Below are 19,946 nucleotides of genomic sequence, written 5' to 3'. Positions count from 1 at the left end.
GCCACAACAAAAACAACAACAAAACTCAGCTGTTTGGCAGCTAACTAGCCGGCCTAGTTACTGAGTACTGTTCTTCACAGTTTTCTCTTAAACTCTGCATTTATATCTTTTGGTTAACATTTGCGTGCATGGTCGTATATAAAGCAAATCATGTAAAACCTTCAACAATGCGCAGTAATTAGATGTAAATGTAAACTCCTTTGTTCCTCTAGAAGCTAGCAGGTTAGCTTTGTAACTGAGGACCGAAGGGAGCTGTTCGACTAAAAGGTAACGACGCGATTTCTGTCTCGATAATAATGCAAAACAGTCCGTTATAGTCCGTACGGCTACACGTGTGTGAGTATGACCCTGTTATTGTGACAGAAGCTCAATAAGTGCGAGTAACGGAGCAGCATCACGTTAACGAGCGTTATGCAGCATTACGTGATCTGCCCAGTTGTACCAGGAAGATTTCTGTCTGCTGTGAACTAGTAGTTTGTTGTTGTTTTTTTATGGCTGTTACCTTGAAAACAACAACATTATAAATTAGTTTCACACCGTTTGCTTTCGTTGTTCTTAATACTTCAGCAGACTAAAGATATTGATGGAAAAGCCAGACCACAAGACTACCCGGTGGAGATTGTGACCTCCACCACTGACCACCAACACAGTTTCTTCGTCCGTCATCATGTCACCACGAAAAAGGCCCCTGGTCCCTTTAAACAGCCGACGGAAAGCAGTGGACAACTTCTTCCCTTTCAACTTCCTGCCGGTGGAGTGCCAGCTGCATGTCTTTTCCTTTCTGAATGAGGTGGACAAGTGCAGCTGTGCTTTGGTTTGCCTAAGCTGGAGTTGTCTCGTCCGTTCATGGAAGCTGTGGCGCGTGGCGGACTATTCCCGCCGTGGTGTCTTCCATCTGGGTCAGGAGGGTCTGCTTGTTTCAAACCGGGAGTTTGAAAGGTGGAAATCCTGGGTCCACCTTTACACCCACCATCTCATCTCCCGCCGAGCAAGTCTGCTGACATTGAAGGCCAGTTTTGACCTGGGGGATCGCTGCAACAAGTGGGGTGAGCTGCTGAGCCACCTGCTGGATAACGTTCATTGTAGAGACCTCAGTCACCTGGATCTCAACTGGACCTTTACGCTTCTTGAGCCACTGGACCTCAGGGTCAACTCCAGCTACAGTTCACACCAAGACAGCATTACCAAAATGGACCAGGTAACTACATTAGAATTAAAGCCTTAGCTTCTCATGTTGGTGGTTCCTATCTCTGTAATTGCACACAGAAAAGTTATGTTTATATACAAAAGCAATGATGGCTGAAATCTGAGCTGCTTGAGTATCAGGGTCCTCATATAAACCTTTTATCATCAATTAAAGTGTAAGTAATAACACAGTCTGGCAGTGACCATTTTTAAGCTTCCAAAGAGGGAAAAAGTTTTGGAACCAGTTCTTCTTCATGGCAATATGGTCACAATGAGATGTTACTTGTTATACAGTCATATCTGCAAATACGCAGTTCATCTTTTTCATTTGATTTGACAGGTGACCAGTTTCCAGGAGCTCTTGACTAAACTCACTCACAGCTGCCCACGCATCTCTAAAATGCGGTTACACTTTGACTGGTCCGATTTATCTGTGTCGCTCCTCACCCAGTTCCAGCAGCTCAGAGTCCTCGAGCTTAAATACTTCTGGGTCTTTAAAGGCGTGACTCCCTCGACGCTGCAAACCCTGACCAAGTCCCTGCCTAACCTGAAATCTCTGACTTTACACATCCTGGTGCCATTGAGAAACCTGGGCATCTCATACACCCTGGAATCTGAATCTCTAGAGTTCCTGGACGTGTCGCCCAGCCGAGGTTTAGTATTCTCCTGTCTGAAGCTCCCTGCCCTGCGCGAGCTTCGAGCTAAGAAGATTGTCCGCGGCATCACGCTCGACCGGAGGACCAGACTGAGGATTCAGAGTCGGTGGCCCTGCCTGTACCAAGTACTTCGCGAGGGGACACCTAAGCTTCAGGCCCTAAACAATGAGAGGCTTCTTCCCACATGGAAAGAGGAGAGCTATGGGGATCTGTCTACCATCCTGGAACAGTCTTGTTACTGTGTTCAGCACCTAGATAGCTGGCTTTGGTAGTCAACTGAAGGACAATAAATGAAGTTCAGCACTTGGTCATCCATTCCAGAAGAAAGATATATTGCTTTTACACTCACTGTTTTTGACCTGATTTGAATGAACTAAAGATGCACTGACAAAGACTTATAGTTGCAGATATAAACCTGAAGCAAAATCAAATGCATCAATCGTTGGTAAGACAGCACATGTATAATACTTGTTGTTCCAGTATCTTCAAAAAGCAGCAATGCTTCACGCTGATTGCACTCTATTGTGCTGTGCTGGACAAATGACAGCATTAACTACAGTTCTACCCGAGCCAAGTGTCTGTATTTTAAAAAGACTAAGTGACAGCTGTAACATGTTCTCCAAGCTGTGGAGATTGGCTTTTAAAATGTTCAAGGAAAAAACTATGAAAGCATACTAGTGCCCACTAGTGATGAAAACAAAAACAACAACTGCCCAGAATAAAGGAATGATATTTGGAAAAACACTTAAAATTGTTGTTTCACAGATAAAAATCAGAATATTTTGATAAAAAAGTCAGTTGAGAAAAAAGTCATAATTTGAAGAATAAATGTTTTAAAAAGTTGTAATTTTATAAGAAGCTTTAATGTCAGTGCTGAATCACTTTTAGAAAATAGTTATTTAATGAGAGAAACGTGGAAATTTCAAGAAAATGTCATAATATTATGAGGACAAATGTCACACCCATTAAGTCTTAAATATCAAAACATTGCACTTGTATTTTTTTGCAATATTCCACCGTTATTCTTAATGACTTGTATTGAAATGTAAAAGATTTCTTTCTACAAACATTACAAATATATTCCCAAAAATAATGTCTTTTTTATTCTGATCATTTTTACTATAAATAATGCACATTCACTTTCAAGATAATATGACTTAATTCTCAAAATATTCAGTTATTGTGGCTTTATTCTCCAAATATTCCGGTTTATTGTCAGATTACATGTGATTGTGTGTTTCTGTTAAAGCAGAGACAGCTAATTGTGTTTTTTGAGGTTTTAAGCATTTAACCTCCCTTTCTAAAATTCATCAACTATTGATATTTGACTGCTGTCATACGGAGTTGTTGTTTTAATCACTATAGCAAACAAGTGACCAAATTCCATATTTCCACAACTGGATAAAGTTCCTGTTTGTGATCCATATATTTTACATGCATGTAAATTTGTGAAATTTTGCTTTGTTTTTTTGGGGGTTTTTTTTTTCTTTCTTTTTTCCCCCCAGACTTCCCAAGACATTCCTTCTGATGGCAGAGGAGTGAAATCTGGGCTTTTGCAGTTGTCCTCCTAATCAGCAGAGGTCCTTATTCACAAAGGTTTCTCACCCAAAGGCCTCACAGTAGAAGCAGGATTGAGTTTACAGCTGCACTAGTGTGACATTGTCTCTTGAAACCAATGGACTGTGCATTTCACTGCAGTACTTTTGCTTATGTGCCGTATTATTAGTAGATGTGTGTGTGCTCTTCAGAAGAAACCAGTATACGTATGAGATTTGGTTGATGTAATGAAACTTTTTTGAGTGTAAAACATTTTACGAGAAAATGAGGACCAGTTTGAGTTTTAGACTACCCTTTCAATGGGCGGTTTTGAGGGATAAGACGTGTGTGTGTGTGTGTGGACTTGTCCCTACTGTGTTTACAAAAATCAGCTAAAACTTTCGCAGAGCTACTTGAATAATCTAACTGATGACAGCTCTGATGCCAGAACCCACCTCTGATTTCCTAAGGAATAAATCCTTCCTGAAAAGATATACACACATATGAGTATTTGGTCCTGACAAGATTTTATTAACATCTGGTCCATAAGAGCTTGTTCACATTATATAGTGATGAAGGCTTTGAATTATCTGGAATCCAAATAGAAGGTTCTAATAAATACACACCAGAAGATTGTTTCTGTGGTTTTTATTTGCTTTACCCCTTTTTTTACATGTAGCTATATGACTGTGAAGCAGGAATGTGGCCTCCACCAAGCTCCCACTGCGTTGATGATTTGGCCTTATTGTTGTACCACTTCAGTGTTGCAATACACTTGGGTTGCTTTCATTTCCTAGACCCTCCAACAGCAACATCTGTTATCAGTACAAATACGTGCTGGAGCACACAGCTCAGACCCTCTTTCACCCACCTTGCCTATTTTTGTTACTTCTGAGGTGTCGAATGTGTTTGTGTGTGGTGGTCACAGTTCCCCGATGTTGGAGCTTTCCAGCAAATTCAGTGATTGCCCTAATCACTCTGTTTTCTACTCTCCTCTTTCTTTTCCACTGTTATCCAGCCCACGCAGCATTCCTCTTCTCATATGCTACTTGCTTGTTGGGAGTATGTCAGCTTCATAGGATCTGTATTGACATATATCTTTGGAAGCCATCGTCCAACCCTCTGCATTGCTTTTACCTGGCTGTGGAGGGCAGTAGTTGAAAGAAAGGTGACTCCAACTTGGAACTCTGAACGTTGGAGCGATGATGCCGATATTCGTTGCAGCAGTTCTCCTGTTTAGTGAGAAATGTTGCGCTGATGGTTTGAGTGCTGTGTTCATAGAAAGGGAATGTGAGGAAGTGTGTGTGTGTGTGTGTGTGTGTGTGTGTGATGGAGAATGCAGTGTGAGAATAAGTGTTCCTTAAGGTTTACCTAACCCCTGCATTAGTGGTAAGAACACAGTAACTGACTCCAGATGTTTGAGAGCACAATCTGACAAATTATTTACAATAAAGGCAATGAACATCGGCCAGTTCACACTATGATGTTTTACTCTTTGCTCTTTCAGCAATGCCTAAGTTAATGCTTAATCTAAGTACAGACTCTTAATTGCTAAGGCCAAGCCCTGTTTATGGGAGGGAGGTTACTTGGATGTGCAAAAATCAGTCCTTGCAGACCAGAGGCTTACAACCTGATGAGGGACTCAGCAGACTCATCTCTAGCAGTCAAAGAACGGGACCTTGAGGACTGAGCAAAGGAAGCAGCCACTATGGCGAAAAACTCCTACATATCCAAGGCTGTGGCCACCACCTTTGTCATCCTGACCATCTCTCTCATCGTTGGCATTATCACTATGGTCATTCTGTACAACACAGAGATCTCCACAATGCATCCAACACCCCGTCCGACCTTCCCCTCCACCACCACAGGACCACCACCCGTCATGCAGCTGCCGGGGAATCTCATTCCTGAGAGTTACACGATCTTCCTTCAGCCTCACTTCTACACCCGAATCATTGAGGTGGTAAATGTCACCAGTCCAAACCAGACAATGCTCTTCACTGGAAACTCTACTGTTAACTTTCACTGCGTTCAGAGGACTAGCACCATCTACCTCCACAGCAAGGACCTGACTGTTTCTAATCCTGTGGTAATGAACAAAGACACTAATGAGAAGATATATGTTTATGCAATAAAGCACCATGAAGATGAAAGTAACTTTCTTGAGATCCAGTTGAATGATGCATTGAAGGCAGGAGGAAACTACAGTTTGTTTCTAGCTTTCAGAGGAGAAATATCAGAAAACCTTGAAGGGCTGTATCTAAGCTCATATCTTGAAGGTTCCCCAACTTATGAAGATTATACAAGTGCAGAGAGGTAAGTAAAACAATTTAACAATCTTAAAAGTTAAAGACCTAAAGCTATTATATATGTGTAGAATTTACGATTATTGTGTCTTTCCAAGTATGAACTGAAAATGAAACAATTGTTTCAGGCTAATCTGTAGATTTACCTCCTGTTGCATTGTCTAGTTTTAATTCTCCATCACAGCTGTCACACTGAGACAGTTTTTACCGATTGCGGTTAAAAAAAAAAAAAAATAGCATTAAGTATTTTTGGTTGACATTCATATCTACAACATCTCTGTTTTGTAAACTGGACTTAATTAAGTAGTCACATGGTCAGTCAGCAATCCCAAATGATTTTTGCCTTGTATGCTGCAGCACTAAGTTTTTTGATGAATGTATTTAACTATTCAGTTGACATTACTGATTGATAGAGTAATTATGTTCATTTGATAAATACTGCAGCAAAAAGGGCTTACATTTCTCGTTAAATCAATTTTTATTTCTTAGCCCTAACCGAAGTTTAAGCCTCTCATAATATCACAGCGGTAACCATCAATTGTAATCATCAAATACCACTGTGCTGACGGCATTTTCAAAATCCCCAGAGTCTTTGACTCTCTGGATGAAAAGACATTCCATTTGATGAAAGATTAAAGTAGATATTTAATGAATTTCCAAAGTTGCGTCTCTGTTTCCAAATCAAAACAAAGATTGGCAGCCTGGATATGTAACAAACTCAAAACGTGGGAAGCAGCTTTCCAGTGCTTGATTACAGCAGCTCACAGCTCTAAGGCCCTAAGTTAACATGAAACTGAAACATGAAACGAACTCCTATTTAGACAGCTAACAAAGTATATGAAAGGAGATAACAAAACATACACGGCTTGGAATAATACGCCAGGATTTTTTTTTTTTTTGTTGTTGTCCAGAACCAATAATGAATGAAATTACTGGCTGCAGTTTTGAATTAAGATGTAAAATAAAAAGTAAAACTAAAGAATGAACCAATGACTCTAGTCTACACTTTCACACATTTCTTTCTTGACAAAGTAAACTTGCAAAAGCAACATTTAAATCCATATGGACTGCAGTTAGTGTGAGGCTTTAACAAACACCAGAAATACGATGTCTGTGGTTTTACAAAAACAGAGTGGGTTGTTGTTTAGGATCTAGTTGTTCATTTGTCTGCTTGTGGAATTAAGTGATCTAAATTGAAAAGGAAACACCAACAAACAGATTTTATTTAAAGCAATCAAAATCCACTGGTTTGTGGCTGAGACTATTGGTTTGTCTAATTACTATGATTAATCCATTTATCATGACAGGGCCAAGGGGTAAAAGGAACCCAAATTATGCAATTATCCACAGTATATAATTACTGCTTGGAGATGTGCATTTACCCGCACTGTGCCACTGTGGATGGATGCAGAAAGTTTGTGACATTATATTCTGGTCTGTCCCAGGAGGAAACAGGATTTTCCTCTAGTCACCACACTGGTTTTATACAATCATTTCCACTTATTTGAATTTCTAGACCAAAGTGCTGGTACTTGTCACACAGATGTTGCTTCATGGTCTTGAGCTGGCTGTTGTATGTGTTTTTTCTCACTCCCTAATGTGTAATTGACCATCTGGCTTCCTGTGTACTTTTCAGACACTGTGGACACAAAATGAGCACTGTTTCCACCAGCATCTTAAAGATACAAAAGCATGTCACCAGTGCTTTTAGTTTTATCAACTGAAAGTCATTTATCAAGAATTCTTTATGAAATCCTACTCACTTTTTTATTATTTTTATCTTGTGTTGCTTCAGTATACACCTGAAAACAAAAGGCCGACTGTCTTTATCTATTTATAGAGTTCTTGCCACCACTAATTTGGAGCCAATAGATGCCAGGATGGTGTTTCCTTGTTTTGATGAGCCACAAATGAAGGCTGTGTTTCATGTAACCATAATCCACAGACGAGACACAACAGCTCTGGGAAATGCAGAAATATTAGGTAAAAACCAATCTTCTATGGTAATCAGAATGTTTCGTGTCACATGAATAAAAGATAAATGGTAATGACTGAATAAAACATATCCTTTCTTGTTTTTGGCACTCTGCATTCTTTCAGGCTCCAGTATTATAGACGATGACTGGAAATACACTCGTTTTTATCCAACACCAAGGATGTCTACATACTTGTTTGCCTTCACAGTTTCAGAGTTCACATCAATCCCCTCCCCACATAAACGAGTGGAAATCAAAGTATGTCTTCTATTGTAAGACTCAGAATGAGTGTGCTGGAAATGCTTTGGTATGGCCTTGACCTTGGTGGCTCATTTTGTTGGACTTTTTGCCAGTAAATCTTTATTGGCAGCACCATACACCATGAGCCAAAACAAACTCATTTTACTGCTTTCTGACCTGTTTTTATTTTTTTAGCTATTTGACGTTCATACGGAGCTCACTGTTTTTGTCAAAGTGAGAATGTCCTATACCACACCAATGTTTTTTTTTCCTCTCGTATAGACATTTGCTCGTCCAGAGGCCACTGCAGCAGGATACACTCAATATGCAGCGAACATCACTGGAAAGATTCTTACGTTCTTCGAAAATCATTTTGATATTGAATACTCACCAAAAAAGCTAGGTAAGAGTTGTTTAAACCTACTGGATACCCTCGTATAGTATAACATGCTACTGCCTAAGCAAATTTATATATATAAATAATCATTTGTCCATGATCAATGTGATTCCTTTAGACCAAATTGCACTGCCAGACCTATTTCCTGGAGCAATGGAAAACTGGGGACTGGTCACATACCAGGAAGGAAACCTACTCTATGAAGAAGGAGTGTCCTCACTGTTGCACAAGGCAGATATTGCTACCATAATTGCACATGAACTGGCACATCAGGTAAGAACACTCTGTGTCCTCCCTGTAATGAAAATCAAAATGATATACACTTTTATGGCTCAAGCAGCTGCCTCCTCTATCTGTGTGTAGATTCAGGGTTTACAGACTGAGTGTAACACAGGGTGACACTTTTGCCACATCTAGCAAAAACCATTCATTTAAAAAGCCATACATATTTATATACAGCTATATACAGGGAAATAATCCCACTTCTCTGTTGATGAGTTCTTCTCATTTTTTGACAGTGGTTTGGAAATCTGGTGACAATGAAATGGTGGAATCAACTTTGGCTGAATGAAGGATTTGCCACCTACATGTCCTACTTTGCAGTGGACCACGCTGAGCCTTCATTCAAAATAGTAAGTTCACACTGTTTTCAACTGAACATTCACCCTGGTGCCAGAAAGTCTTTCTGGTAAGGATTGTGCTTTGAAGAATTGTACACAATTTCATTTCACTTCATTTATTTTGACTGTTGGGACCAATGTCTTATGCACTGTTTGGTAGACGTTTTCCTTTGCTGTTGCAAAGCTTTTCACCTTGTGGCAACGATAGTTTTTCAAATACACAGTAACGTCAGGTTGATGCAATTAGGTATGTCGAAAGGTCATGTGAAATGTGGTCTGGTTTCTCTGTTTTCCTCAGAGAGACACATATGTTTTGAGCAACCTTCATAATGCCTTTGAGGAAGATGCTCTAGCCTCATCACACCCTCTCAGTCCTCCACAGGAAGATGTCCGGACAAGTTTTGAGATCCTTGCGATGTTTGATTCGATAACCTACAATAAGGTAGAGAGTTATATGAGTCCAGCAATGAACACACATCATCTCTCATGAGCACTGCAATGGTTTACAACACAGACACACACATAGCCAAGGAATCAATACAGATTGGATTTTTCACTGGATACACAATTTGTGTTTCTATTTTAAGATGCAGGTTATTCATGTATACTGTTAATACTGACATACTGGCATGTATGTGATGTTTACTTTGAAGGGGGGGTTCATTCTGAGAATGCTGGCAGACATCGTGGGTGAAAGAGTTTTCAACAAAGGGATCAAAGTAAGCAGAAACGTTTAACCTTATTCAGATTGCCTGAAATTGTTCTGTTATTTTTATACTTGCCTTTTGCAGGACCTGTCAAGGAAATTGTTCAAGGTTCTTCTTCAGGATGGAGCAATAATTTATCCACAGTGAGCTCCAAAGGTTACTACTTCTGTCAGGACATGTGCACATGGAGAGAGAGGAGATGATCTTTCCCTAGCATTATTTCCTGCAGCACAAACAAGTAATCTCACCAGGTCACATTAAGGGGGTCAAAATGGAAATTAAGAGATTAAAAAGAGAGATTTCTTCACTTGAAAAAACAAAGTGATCTTAGTTTTAAATCCTCCATAATTAACTTAATGTCCTGGCTGGCTGCATAAAGCACAGAAAAGACAAAAAACACTGGGGGCTGTGTTGGTGGGGGTGTGTTGTTTTATGTGCAGGTGCAGCACTGGGAAGTCCAGTCAGAGGACCGGATTTGTGTGTTTAAAGCCTATTAGATACCGAAACGCAACACATTGGTTTCTAATAGTCACAGATAGGATTTTACAAGACTGGAAATTTATCACTGCAGCAAGTATTTCACCTTTGATCGTGTTGCATTCAAGGTGAACAGCAGAAGTATGGCATTCAACTTACAAAATAATCCACCATGAATGCATTCTGTTGTATGTATTGTTACATTCTGTCATGGCAGGACAGACAATGTGCAGAAGTTACATTTGGTATGACAATGTCATGGTTCACCTTACTGTATGGCATGATTTACAATATGCATGGGGATCTAGACTACCACAGGCTGATTTGATGTTTTAATTGGCTGTAGGGAAAGTAAAAATAAAAAGTATGCTTCCAAAATCATGTTCACCTCTTATAGCATTTATCTGGGCTTTATAATGTTATATGTGGTTCAATAGCATTTATATGTATTTGTGGTTCACTTTTGTAACCAAAGACTTGCTAAATGAAAAAAAAGGAAAGTAAACTATACATGGAACCAATTTCACATACATATATGACACAACTGTCAGAACCTCATTAACTTTATTTAAGAAAGATAAAAAGAAGCTGGTTTGGTTGGTCATTGGTGGCACCAAATACTGGCATGCACAGTCTTATGCAGCCATGGCCTCTTCAGAACGTGCTATTACGAGACTTTGGTGAGCCAAAGAAAGTATGCTGTTTTGAGAAATGAAGTGTTAGCATGTTCCTGGCTTGTTATGGCGTTTGTTGTGATCTTGCCAGCTGCATAGTTTGCCAACACCCCCTGTGACTAGTCCCTATGTCATTAAGCCTCTAACACTTTCCATGAAGAGAAATGTTGAATTTTGTTGTGTCTGTTTTTGCTTTGGTTATGTGTGGCGTCCAGGCCTTTACAAAATTCTTATGTTATTTGTGCAAATTTGCCTGCTGGACCAAATTTATTGCTGTTTGTTTCTTGTATGTCTTTCAGTTGATTTTCTTTGTATTGGTGATATTTAATGTGTACTGCATGACTTTCTCACAGTTTCTCATTAGCTCATTATATCAGCGATGTAACTCATACAATATCCTATCCACTGGTGGTCATATCACAAGTTCTCTCTCAATTTGGAGTGATCATGTAGTCAGTTTATTTGAACACTAATAAACAAAATCAGATATGCAACTCTGAGCCATTGACAATAACATTGTATCACTGTTTCTCTGAACTCAAACATTCCAGCATCTGCTTTATGTCTGTTGCAATGGGAAATGACAAAGATATAAGTTCTCAATCTCCCATGTTTTTGGCCAGTTGTATATTCAAATTAATCTACCAAAATCACAAAGGGGCTTTGTATGTACCCCATGGGATTGAGCAGAAGGATTGCTAATGGAAAATAATGCTCGGGATAAAAGTGATCAGATCAATCAAACAAAACCTGTTTTAAGCAAACATTTATTTCAACATTAGGTATTCTCCATATTTGGATACCTCAGTCTCTTACAATAATTGTAAATGTAGTGCTGAAGTGTTGTTCTGAATTACTTTGAATGCATTAGGAAACTACATTAACTATAACCTCTCATGTTCTCTCTGTTTTTCTGTTTAAGATGTATCTCTGGGACTTTAGGTATAAAACCACTGACCAGTATAACCTCTGGGAATATATACAAAAGGTATATACTCCAATGGCCTCTAAGTATTGTGTTTTTGTTTTTGTTTTTTTTTTTATAAACCACATTTTGTAGGTGACTCCTTGATCAAATGATGGTATTTATGTAATAAAATATTATATGACTTGTGCCCTTTTCTTCAGGCTGTAGATGAAGATGGTGGTCATTTCAAGGTTGCAAAGGTGATGGACACCTGGACCAATCAAATTGGCTATCCTGTCATCACCATCAACACTACGAATGGAGAAATCTCCCAGAAGCGCTTCCTGTTCAATGACTCTTCTGAATCTAGGTTTGTGCTAAAGACCTAAATATATATATACTCTACTATGAGTTCAGAAATTATGAAAACATCCCTTTCTGCAAAAGGGACATCACTTCAGTTTTCAGATTGGTTAAGATGACAGTAATTATAGTGAAAATCTACCCTCCATCCATCTATTCATTCATTCATCCATCCATCCATCTATTCATTCATTCATCCATCCATACATCATCTCCTGCTTATCCTAGCACATCCAGGGCCAAGGGGGCTGGAGCCAGTCCCAGCTGCCACTGGTTGAGAGGCGGGGTAAAGAGGAGAGAAGCGTCTTTACCTTTATTATCTCTCCCAAGGCCAAAGTTGAATCATAAACCAGTCGTCTTGTGATATCGTCACCTGGCAACGGGAATTAATGTTATGAAATAATGTAAAACTAGTTTCTGATTTGGTTGGCAATATAAAATAAGTTATTACATCAGTGTCACCTTGTTAAAGTATTTTCCTGCCAGGCTTACAGGAAATCATTGCAGCTATTTACAGTAAATTGTACCTCTGCAGGGTTTTGAAACAATGTTTTCCAACTGCATATTAATTGAACCTGCTGTTGCCTGGTTTTACCAGAGCAGCTCTGGACCCAGTGTTATTATGAAGGAGATTCATGCTGTGTTTACAGATCACTGTGCTTCTGCCACCCTTTACTAAAAATCCTACACTTTAGATTGTATGTTCGATCTTTTGTGTATAAAGTCTTAATAATCATTTATTAATAATATTTCTCTGGATTATAAGTACCCTAGCTACATCATAATACAGTATGTATTTATAAGACCCCGTTCTTTGTGTGTTTTTTCTCTCTATTCAGTCTTTGGTGGTATGTCCCGATCAGAGTCATGTCAAACAAATCTGAATCTTCTCTTGTCTGGTTGGACACCAGTGGGACAGGTAACAAAATATTGAACATGGGTCTGTGGAATAAACAACTAGCTTTCAAAAAAGCTTTTGACAAAATCATTGGACATATGACAGTTTTGATGAGACAGACCAGTTGAGCAGATACACTAGATTACCTTTTTGCAATCCTCGTTTTATGCTGTTATAGATTTGTGATTTGTATTGAGTTATGTTTAACTTGGCTTTAAAAAAAAAACTGCATCTTTTGAACAGTAAAGAAAGATGAATTCATTTCTAAGAGCGGAGAGTGGATCCTGGCAAATGTGAACTGTACTGGATACTACAGAGTCAATTACAACCCAGAGAACTGGGAACACCTCCTGACTCAGCTGGAGACAAACCCAGAGGTTAGTTCTAACCCAAATAATGAGAGCTGAGTACAAACCAACATCTAGATACTGTTCTTGTGACTGTGTAAGAGAAGTTATTTGGTATCAACCCACACAAGCACAGGGAGGACATGCAAATCCCACAAAGAAAGGCCCCTGCTGGGTTTCGACCAGGAACCTTCTTGCTGTGAGGCAACAGTGCCAACCACTTAACCACAGTGCTGACCTAGAAGAATTCACTGCACCCAAAATCTTAACCTGCATTTCCTGAAACTGACCCTTTCAAATTGTTTCTGCACAGTTCACAGAGAGCTAATATTTTTAGTGTGATAAAACATTACAGAATATTTTTAGGGATGTAATATTATTCAGACTGAAATGTTGTTAGCAGTTTGTATTGCTGTGAAAATTTGAAATGTTTTTTTCAGATTCTTCTGATTCTGGTTCATGACTCATTTGTGACCTCCAGGAGATGGCTGCTAATGACTTTGTTGAGTCTTTTCTTCCAGCGAATTTACTCATCCTGTAGTGAACACAAATGTCACTAAAATTAGTTTGACTTTGCTGATGGTAGTATGACTGAGTACAGTTGTAAATATCTTGAGATTTGGCTTCTGTCTGAAAGCAAAAATCAACTTTTATTTTCCAGCGGATCCCACTGATGAACAGAGGACAGCTTATTGATGATGCATTTAACTTGGCAAGGTACTGACTTTAACTTGCACTCTCAGTGCATTTGTATCTAGTTTATCCAGGCCTCTGCCAGTCAGTTTTCTGCAGATTCAATGTGTTGTGAGTCTTCAGTGCCGATGTTGCACATGGTGGCATCAGATTAACAGGGCAGTTGTCATGGTTCTTATCACTCATGACACACTATTTTTAATTTTTTAAAACATGACTGTAAGAAGGTCATATTGATGTCTTATTTGCCACTTTTGATCTAATCTGTGTTTATCTCAGGGCCAAACTGGTCAGTGTGACTCTGGCCTTGAATTCAACACGCTTCCTTCACACAGAGAGAGAGTACCTTCCCTGGGAGTCAGCTGTGAGAAACCTTGGTTACTTTGTCCTTATGTTTGACCGCTCTGAGGTGTATGGACCCATGCAGGCACGTTAAAACATCATTTTAAATTTTTATACTATTCAGCATGATAATATACAGTACCAGTCAAAAGTTTGGACACACTTTCTCATTCAATTCAATGGTAAAGTATGTCCAAACTTTTGACTGGTAGTGTATTTTTGCTTTAAAACATCATTAAAGTTTTCCTTTCCTGCAGGCATATCTCTGCAAACAGGTTACAGGGCTGTACAACTTCTTCAGGAACTACACAGAAAATTCAGAAGTCCCAAAGGACCACTCGTTACAGTAAGGAGAGAAGAATTGTACCAATTTCTCTTGGGAAATTTCTCTTGTCATATTATTGTTTATACAGACTTTATGCTCAGTTGATTGTCAACAGAAGTTCACAAATTCACTGTGAAATCCAAAAGAACCAATACTGAGTAGCTCTGAGTGTTTTCATTGATAGCTTACACATCATCAGCTATATATTAGTGATAGATCTGTGACTTGCACTGGCAGTACTACACTCACCAGCCACTTTATTAGGAACACCTAGCTAGTACTGGGTTGGACCCCCTTTTGCCTTCAGAACTGCCTTAATTCTGTGTGGCATAGAGTCAACAAGGTGTTGGAAACAGTCCCCAGAGATTTAGGTCCATATTGGCATAATAGCATCACACAGTTGCTGCAGATTACTCAGGTGCACATCCATGATGCAGATCTCCTGTTTCACCACATCCCAAAGGTGCTTTGTTGGATTGAGATCTAGTGACTGTGGAGGCCATTGGAGTACAGTGAACTCACTGTCATATTCAAGAAACCAGTTTGAGATGATTTGAGCTTTGCGACATGGTGCATTATCCTGCAGGAAGTAGCCATCAGAAGATGGGCACACTGTGGTACACTGTGGATGGGTATGGTTAGCACCAATACTCTGGTAGGCTGTGCCATTGCAACAATGCAAACAATGCTCAGTTGGTACTAAGGGGTCCAAATTGTGCCAAGAAAATATCCCCCACACCATTACACTACCCCCACCAGCCTGAACCGTTGATACAAGGCAGGATGGATCCATGTTTTCATGTTGTTTACGCCAAATTCTGACCCTACCATCTGAATGTCGCAGCTGACATCGAGACTCATCAGATCAGGCAACGTTTTTCCAATCTTCGATTGTTTAATTTTGTTGAGCCTGTGCAAATTGTACCCTCAGTTTCCTGTTCTTAGCTGACAGGAGTGGCACTCGGTGTGGTCTTCTGCTGCTGTAGTCCATTTGCTTCAGGAGTTGTACCTTCATAGATGGTATTCTGCATACCTTGGTTGTAACGAGTGGTTAGTGGTTCTAACAAGTTACTGTTGCCTATCGTCTCGAACCAGTCTGCTCAGCCCATCTGGCACCAACAACCACGTCATGTTCAAAGTCACTTAAATCCCCTTTCTTCCCCATTCTGATGCTCGGTTTGAACCTTAGAAAGTCATCTTGACCACGTCTACATGCCTAAATGCATTGAATTGCTGCCATGTGATTGACTGATTGGCTATTTGTGTTAAGCAATTGAACAGGTGTACCTAATAAAGTGGTTGGTGACTGTATATTTAGATGGAAACAGTTCTCAATACATCAGGATTTGTTTCAGGTACAAAACACAATTGCAAATTTTATTTTTTGGGTGTGCGGCATATTGCCAAATCAACACGACAAAATGATTTACAAAACATAAAGTGCATAAAGTAGTAATCAAGTTATTAAGAAACCATAAACATGACATTTCCATAAAGACTAATTCACCATAGAGCACTTAATGGACACTAATTCATCTATTCTCTACGTTCACTTTGAAGAACACATTTAAATAAAGCATTTAGCTACTGAAGAAGCAGATATTTACCAACTTGGAGTTAGTTGATATCAAAAACAAGGCAATAATAGGAGTGAATATTGGATTAACACGCGCATCGGATGTATTAACAGGCAACTATTTTGCTTACACATTGAGTTTAGCGCCCCGATGTGTGTGAAAAAATAATCTCAACTCAAGGTGCATTTTCTAGGTTTAATTAGAGTTTTGAGAGCTATCTTTCAGTCTTTAAGACTAATTAGATTACTTTTACCATTATTTACTATCTGCACACCTGTATATAAAATGAAATTATGCTTTATCCCAAGGTGCAATCAGATCACTGCTATAGAGGTGGCATGTTCCAATGGACTCCCAGAATGTGTGTCAATGGCTAGAAAGATGTTTGCCAACTGGATGAGCAATAGCAGTACCAACAAGTATGGAGATGACTGGATAAGTATATATTACATTTAGAATTTGAACATTACATTACGTTTCTAGTCCACACTATCTTTAATGATTTCAAATAAACATGGTTCTGTTTTAAATCAAGTTATTGGCTTCAAAAAAAAAAGTCTAAGTGAAAAAGTTTTCATCATATTCTGTAGCTTCACTCTCCAGCAATTAGTAAAGGTAGGTGTACTTTTATCGCTTATTTGTGTGAAGTGTTTGTGGCTGTTGCTAACATTCTGCATTGTCAACTTTAAAGCTGCACTTCCAGATGTAGCTTTAAATTAGTGGCATTGACTTTTAATTTAAATGTGTGTAGTGCATGTTCTTATTACTTAGCCCCATATGCATGTCAATGTGTTAATGCATTTGCACTTGCCTGTGTATATTTCATGTTTTATGTACAGAAAACATATCCAATAGAGAAATCCTAATCTGATTTGTGAGTTTAAGGATAGAAGGTGCTGTGCGTTGTATGGACTGTAAAGCACAAGATGGGTCCAATTGATTTGAAGTTTTTGCCAGTGGATGCCAATTTCAAAGTGTAGTTTATAGTGTATAGTTGAAATGTTTATAGTGGTGGGAAAAATACATGGAGGCAGAGCCAATGGAAAAAATGTTCCAAAAAAAGGTTAAGTCAAGCAGCCCAGGACACCCAAGAAAATGGAAAATTTCAACAATCCAGATGTAGAGAAAATAAATCCTGTGTATGTGTGTGCATGATTCAGCATCCACCCCAACCTGCGGTCTGTAATATACTGCCAAGCTGTGGCTGCTGGTGGGAAGACAGAGTGGGAGTTTGCCTGGGACAAGTTTCAGAGCTCCAGTGACACCTCAGAGAGAGAGCAGCTCCGTAGAGCACTGTCCTGCACTAAGAAGACCTGGCTGCTCCAAAGGTGAAGTCAGAAACCAGATCATGCACAGACCCAGGACTAAACATCAAGTCCTCATGTGTCCTATATGGAATTTTGAAGTATTAACAAACAACCCTGTGACACCCAATCCCAAAGTCAGTGTCACCCTTATCTTGCAGATACCTGGAGTACACTTTGAACCCTGAGAAGATTCGTCTGATGGATATTGCTTCCACTATCAAGTACATAGCCAAGAATGTGGCGGGGCAGGCGTTGGCCTGGAACTTTATCCGAGCCCATTGGGACTACGTCAGTCTGGGGTATGTTGCTATTTGGACCGTGTATACTGCCTGTCATATTGGTTTTTACAAATTACATATCGTTTAGTGAGTCATGAATGAATATTTGAGATTGTGTAGCTTGGTTTGGCCAATACATACTTAAAATGGAAAAGTATTGCTAGTGTTTTTGGTTTGAGGTTGGTGAGAGGTGGTATTTTGTGTCAGTGCTAAAAGTTTAAATTTAGCTATTTTTATTCCAACAGATTTACAAGAAAATTACAAGTATACGGTTTAACCCCAAGACATATGTCTAGATTGAGAAGACTCAAACCAAAACAGACTTTTATGGTGTACAGCTCTTTAAAGCTCAAACATTTAGTTGTTTTGGCCACTTTGCAGCTGAAGTCCTAATAGCTGAAAGTCACACACATTTGCAATAGCATGACCTTATGAAGTTAATATAACTAACATGTTAGAGAACTGTTTCCTGTTTACACAGCCATCAGACTTGGAGCAGCATTTGCATTCATTGCGTTTCTGTCCATGGATGAATAAGTCCTAAATTTAATATATTATATTTCTGATCTCTACCAGCTACAGAGGAATATACATGGCTTTTTAGTTGCTGGATGGGTATTTGTCAAGTGGACTGAAACATGACACACGACTATTGCTGAGTTTCTGAATTAACAATGGTCTGTGTTTCGGCTTGTCCCACAGCCTCCCGATGGACAAAATCAACCCAATCATTCATGCAGGTTTAAATTTGTGTGTTTCTCTAATGAGTCACTGTTTACAGAGGCTTCTTGATACTGCACTGAGCAGGGTTATAAAACAACCAACAATAATATGCAGTGGCTTATGAAAATATTGCACAGTGTCAAGTACAAAGGTTGTTATTTAATCAGTGCTTATCATTTACTCTTTTTAATAGTGTCTACTGTTTATGCCATTGCCAGAAAACTCAACAGTTTTATTTCATGAGCTTTATATAAAGTTTTAAAGTCCACTTAAAGTTATCTTCATACCACAGCAATAAAACATAGCATTATGGAGATAATGTTCAGATTTTGTTGAAACTGTGTTGCCAGGGATGGAGCCACGCTGATTGAAGGAGTGACCAGCAGGTTCTCGACACAATTTGAACTACGGGAGGTGAGTACTGATGTTTTCTTATGTTAAAATAATTCCATCATTTAATGGTGTCAACTGGAAACTCCAATCTTTCCAGTCATGTACCAATAACTGATTTACATAAGAGTAACTAGATACACCCTGATGTCTTATCAGCATTACTTCCATCATGACCTCCACTATTATTGAGCCAATGTATTATTGTTTTATCTATAATCCATAATTTGCAAATATTTTTTGTGTATTTTGTTACTATCAACAAATCTCATGAATAGATTAAGAGATTAAGAGTTTGTGTATTCAAAGCCATTTTTATCTTATTGCTCTGTGCCCTGAACCTCCATTATTGTCCAGAACTTTTAAAAACACATCAGTGAGTCATGCCCTTGAATGGGTGGCATGTTCCTCCATTAATCTGAACTTTTGACTCAGCCTCAGTTTTCACAAATGTTACACAAACAGGAGTAAATAGTGCATTTTTGGCTGACAAATCAACTGAGGGGTGAAATAAATATGAGGAATTAGGAATAATCAGATTAATCAGGCTTTGGCTACAATGGCAACACTTAGGAGTAGGGTTGATTATTATGGGTTTTGGTCCATTTGATCTGTTTTACAAAGCAATTTGGTTCTACTTCCCACGCCAGAAATATAACTGTCAGGAAAAACTCAGCTGTGTGACATGGCAGGCTGAAAATTGCATTTAAAATATAGACATGTCATGATGCAATATATTTAAATGATGAGAGAACTATATCATAATTACAAGATGTTATTATTATTTTTTTTTTTTGAATGCAGCAATGCTCTGACATCACTATATCATCTTTTTGTGTATACACAGCTGGAACGCTTTGAAATGGATTATGATCTGGGTTCTGCTACCAGGGCGGTATACCAGGCAAAAGAGCAAACCCAAGTCAACATCCAATGGGTCAGGAGGAACAAAGAGAATGTACTAGAGTGGTTTGAAAGAGAAACAGCTTCGTAGAGTAAAAAAAACCCCAAAACATCAGCTT

At 39.0% G+C, this 19,946-nt stretch overlaps 2 protein-coding genes across 5 annotated transcripts; both read left to right on the top strand.

Moving 5' to 3' along the window:
- On the top strand, nucleotides 1–4,022 carry LOC113133565 (uncharacterized). 3 transcript variants are annotated; one of them, XM_026312459.1, is made up of 3 exons: nucleotides 1–267; nucleotides 571–1,198; nucleotides 1,526–4,022. In XM_026312459.1, exons 2-3 carry the CDS (start codon nucleotides 668–670, stop codon nucleotides 2,111–2,113), a joined length of 1,119 nt encoding a protein of 372 aa, XP_026168244.1. In that variant the 5' UTR covers nucleotides 1–267; nucleotides 571–667; the 3' UTR covers nucleotides 2,114–4,022. The 3 variants fall into 3 exon arrangements, with proteins under 3 accessions (XP_026168244.1, XP_026168242.1, XP_026168243.1); XM_026312457.1 differs by having other exon boundaries at nucleotides 568–1,198; nucleotides 1,526–4,021; XM_026312458.1 differs by having other exon boundaries at nucleotides 1–1,198.
- An 809-nt stretch (nucleotides 4,023–4,831) lies between these two features.
- anpeplb (alanyl (membrane) aminopeptidase-like b) lies at nucleotides 4,832–19,946 on the top strand. 2 transcript variants are annotated; one of them, XM_026310776.2, is made up of 20 exons: nucleotides 4,832–5,693; nucleotides 7,524–7,666; nucleotides 7,784–7,917; nucleotides 8,182–8,302; nucleotides 8,415–8,569; nucleotides 8,815–8,928; nucleotides 9,215–9,358; nucleotides 9,570–9,635; nucleotides 11,697–11,762; nucleotides 11,903–12,051; nucleotides 12,884–12,963; nucleotides 13,186–13,319; nucleotides 13,951–14,006; nucleotides 14,262–14,409; nucleotides 14,582–14,670; nucleotides 16,535–16,645; nucleotides 17,387–17,554; nucleotides 17,692–17,832; nucleotides 18,885–18,948; nucleotides 19,772–19,946. In XM_026310776.2, exons 1-20 carry the CDS (start codon nucleotides 5,086–5,088, stop codon nucleotides 19,916–19,918), a joined length of 2,838 nt encoding a protein of 945 aa, XP_026166561.1. In that variant the 5' UTR covers nucleotides 4,832–5,085; the 3' UTR covers nucleotides 19,919–19,946. The 2 variants fall into 2 exon arrangements, with proteins under 2 accessions (XP_026166561.1, XP_026166563.1); XM_026310778.2 differs by lacking the exon at nucleotides 11,697–11,762.

This window comes from Mastacembelus armatus, chromosome 6, assembly GCF_900324485.2.
Source record: "Mastacembelus armatus chromosome 6, fMasArm1.2, whole genome shotgun sequence".
Lineage (NCBI taxonomy): Eukaryota > Metazoa > Chordata > Actinopteri > Synbranchiformes > Mastacembelidae > Mastacembelus > Mastacembelus armatus.
This window is presented reverse-complemented; position numbering and strand designations above follow the sequence as displayed.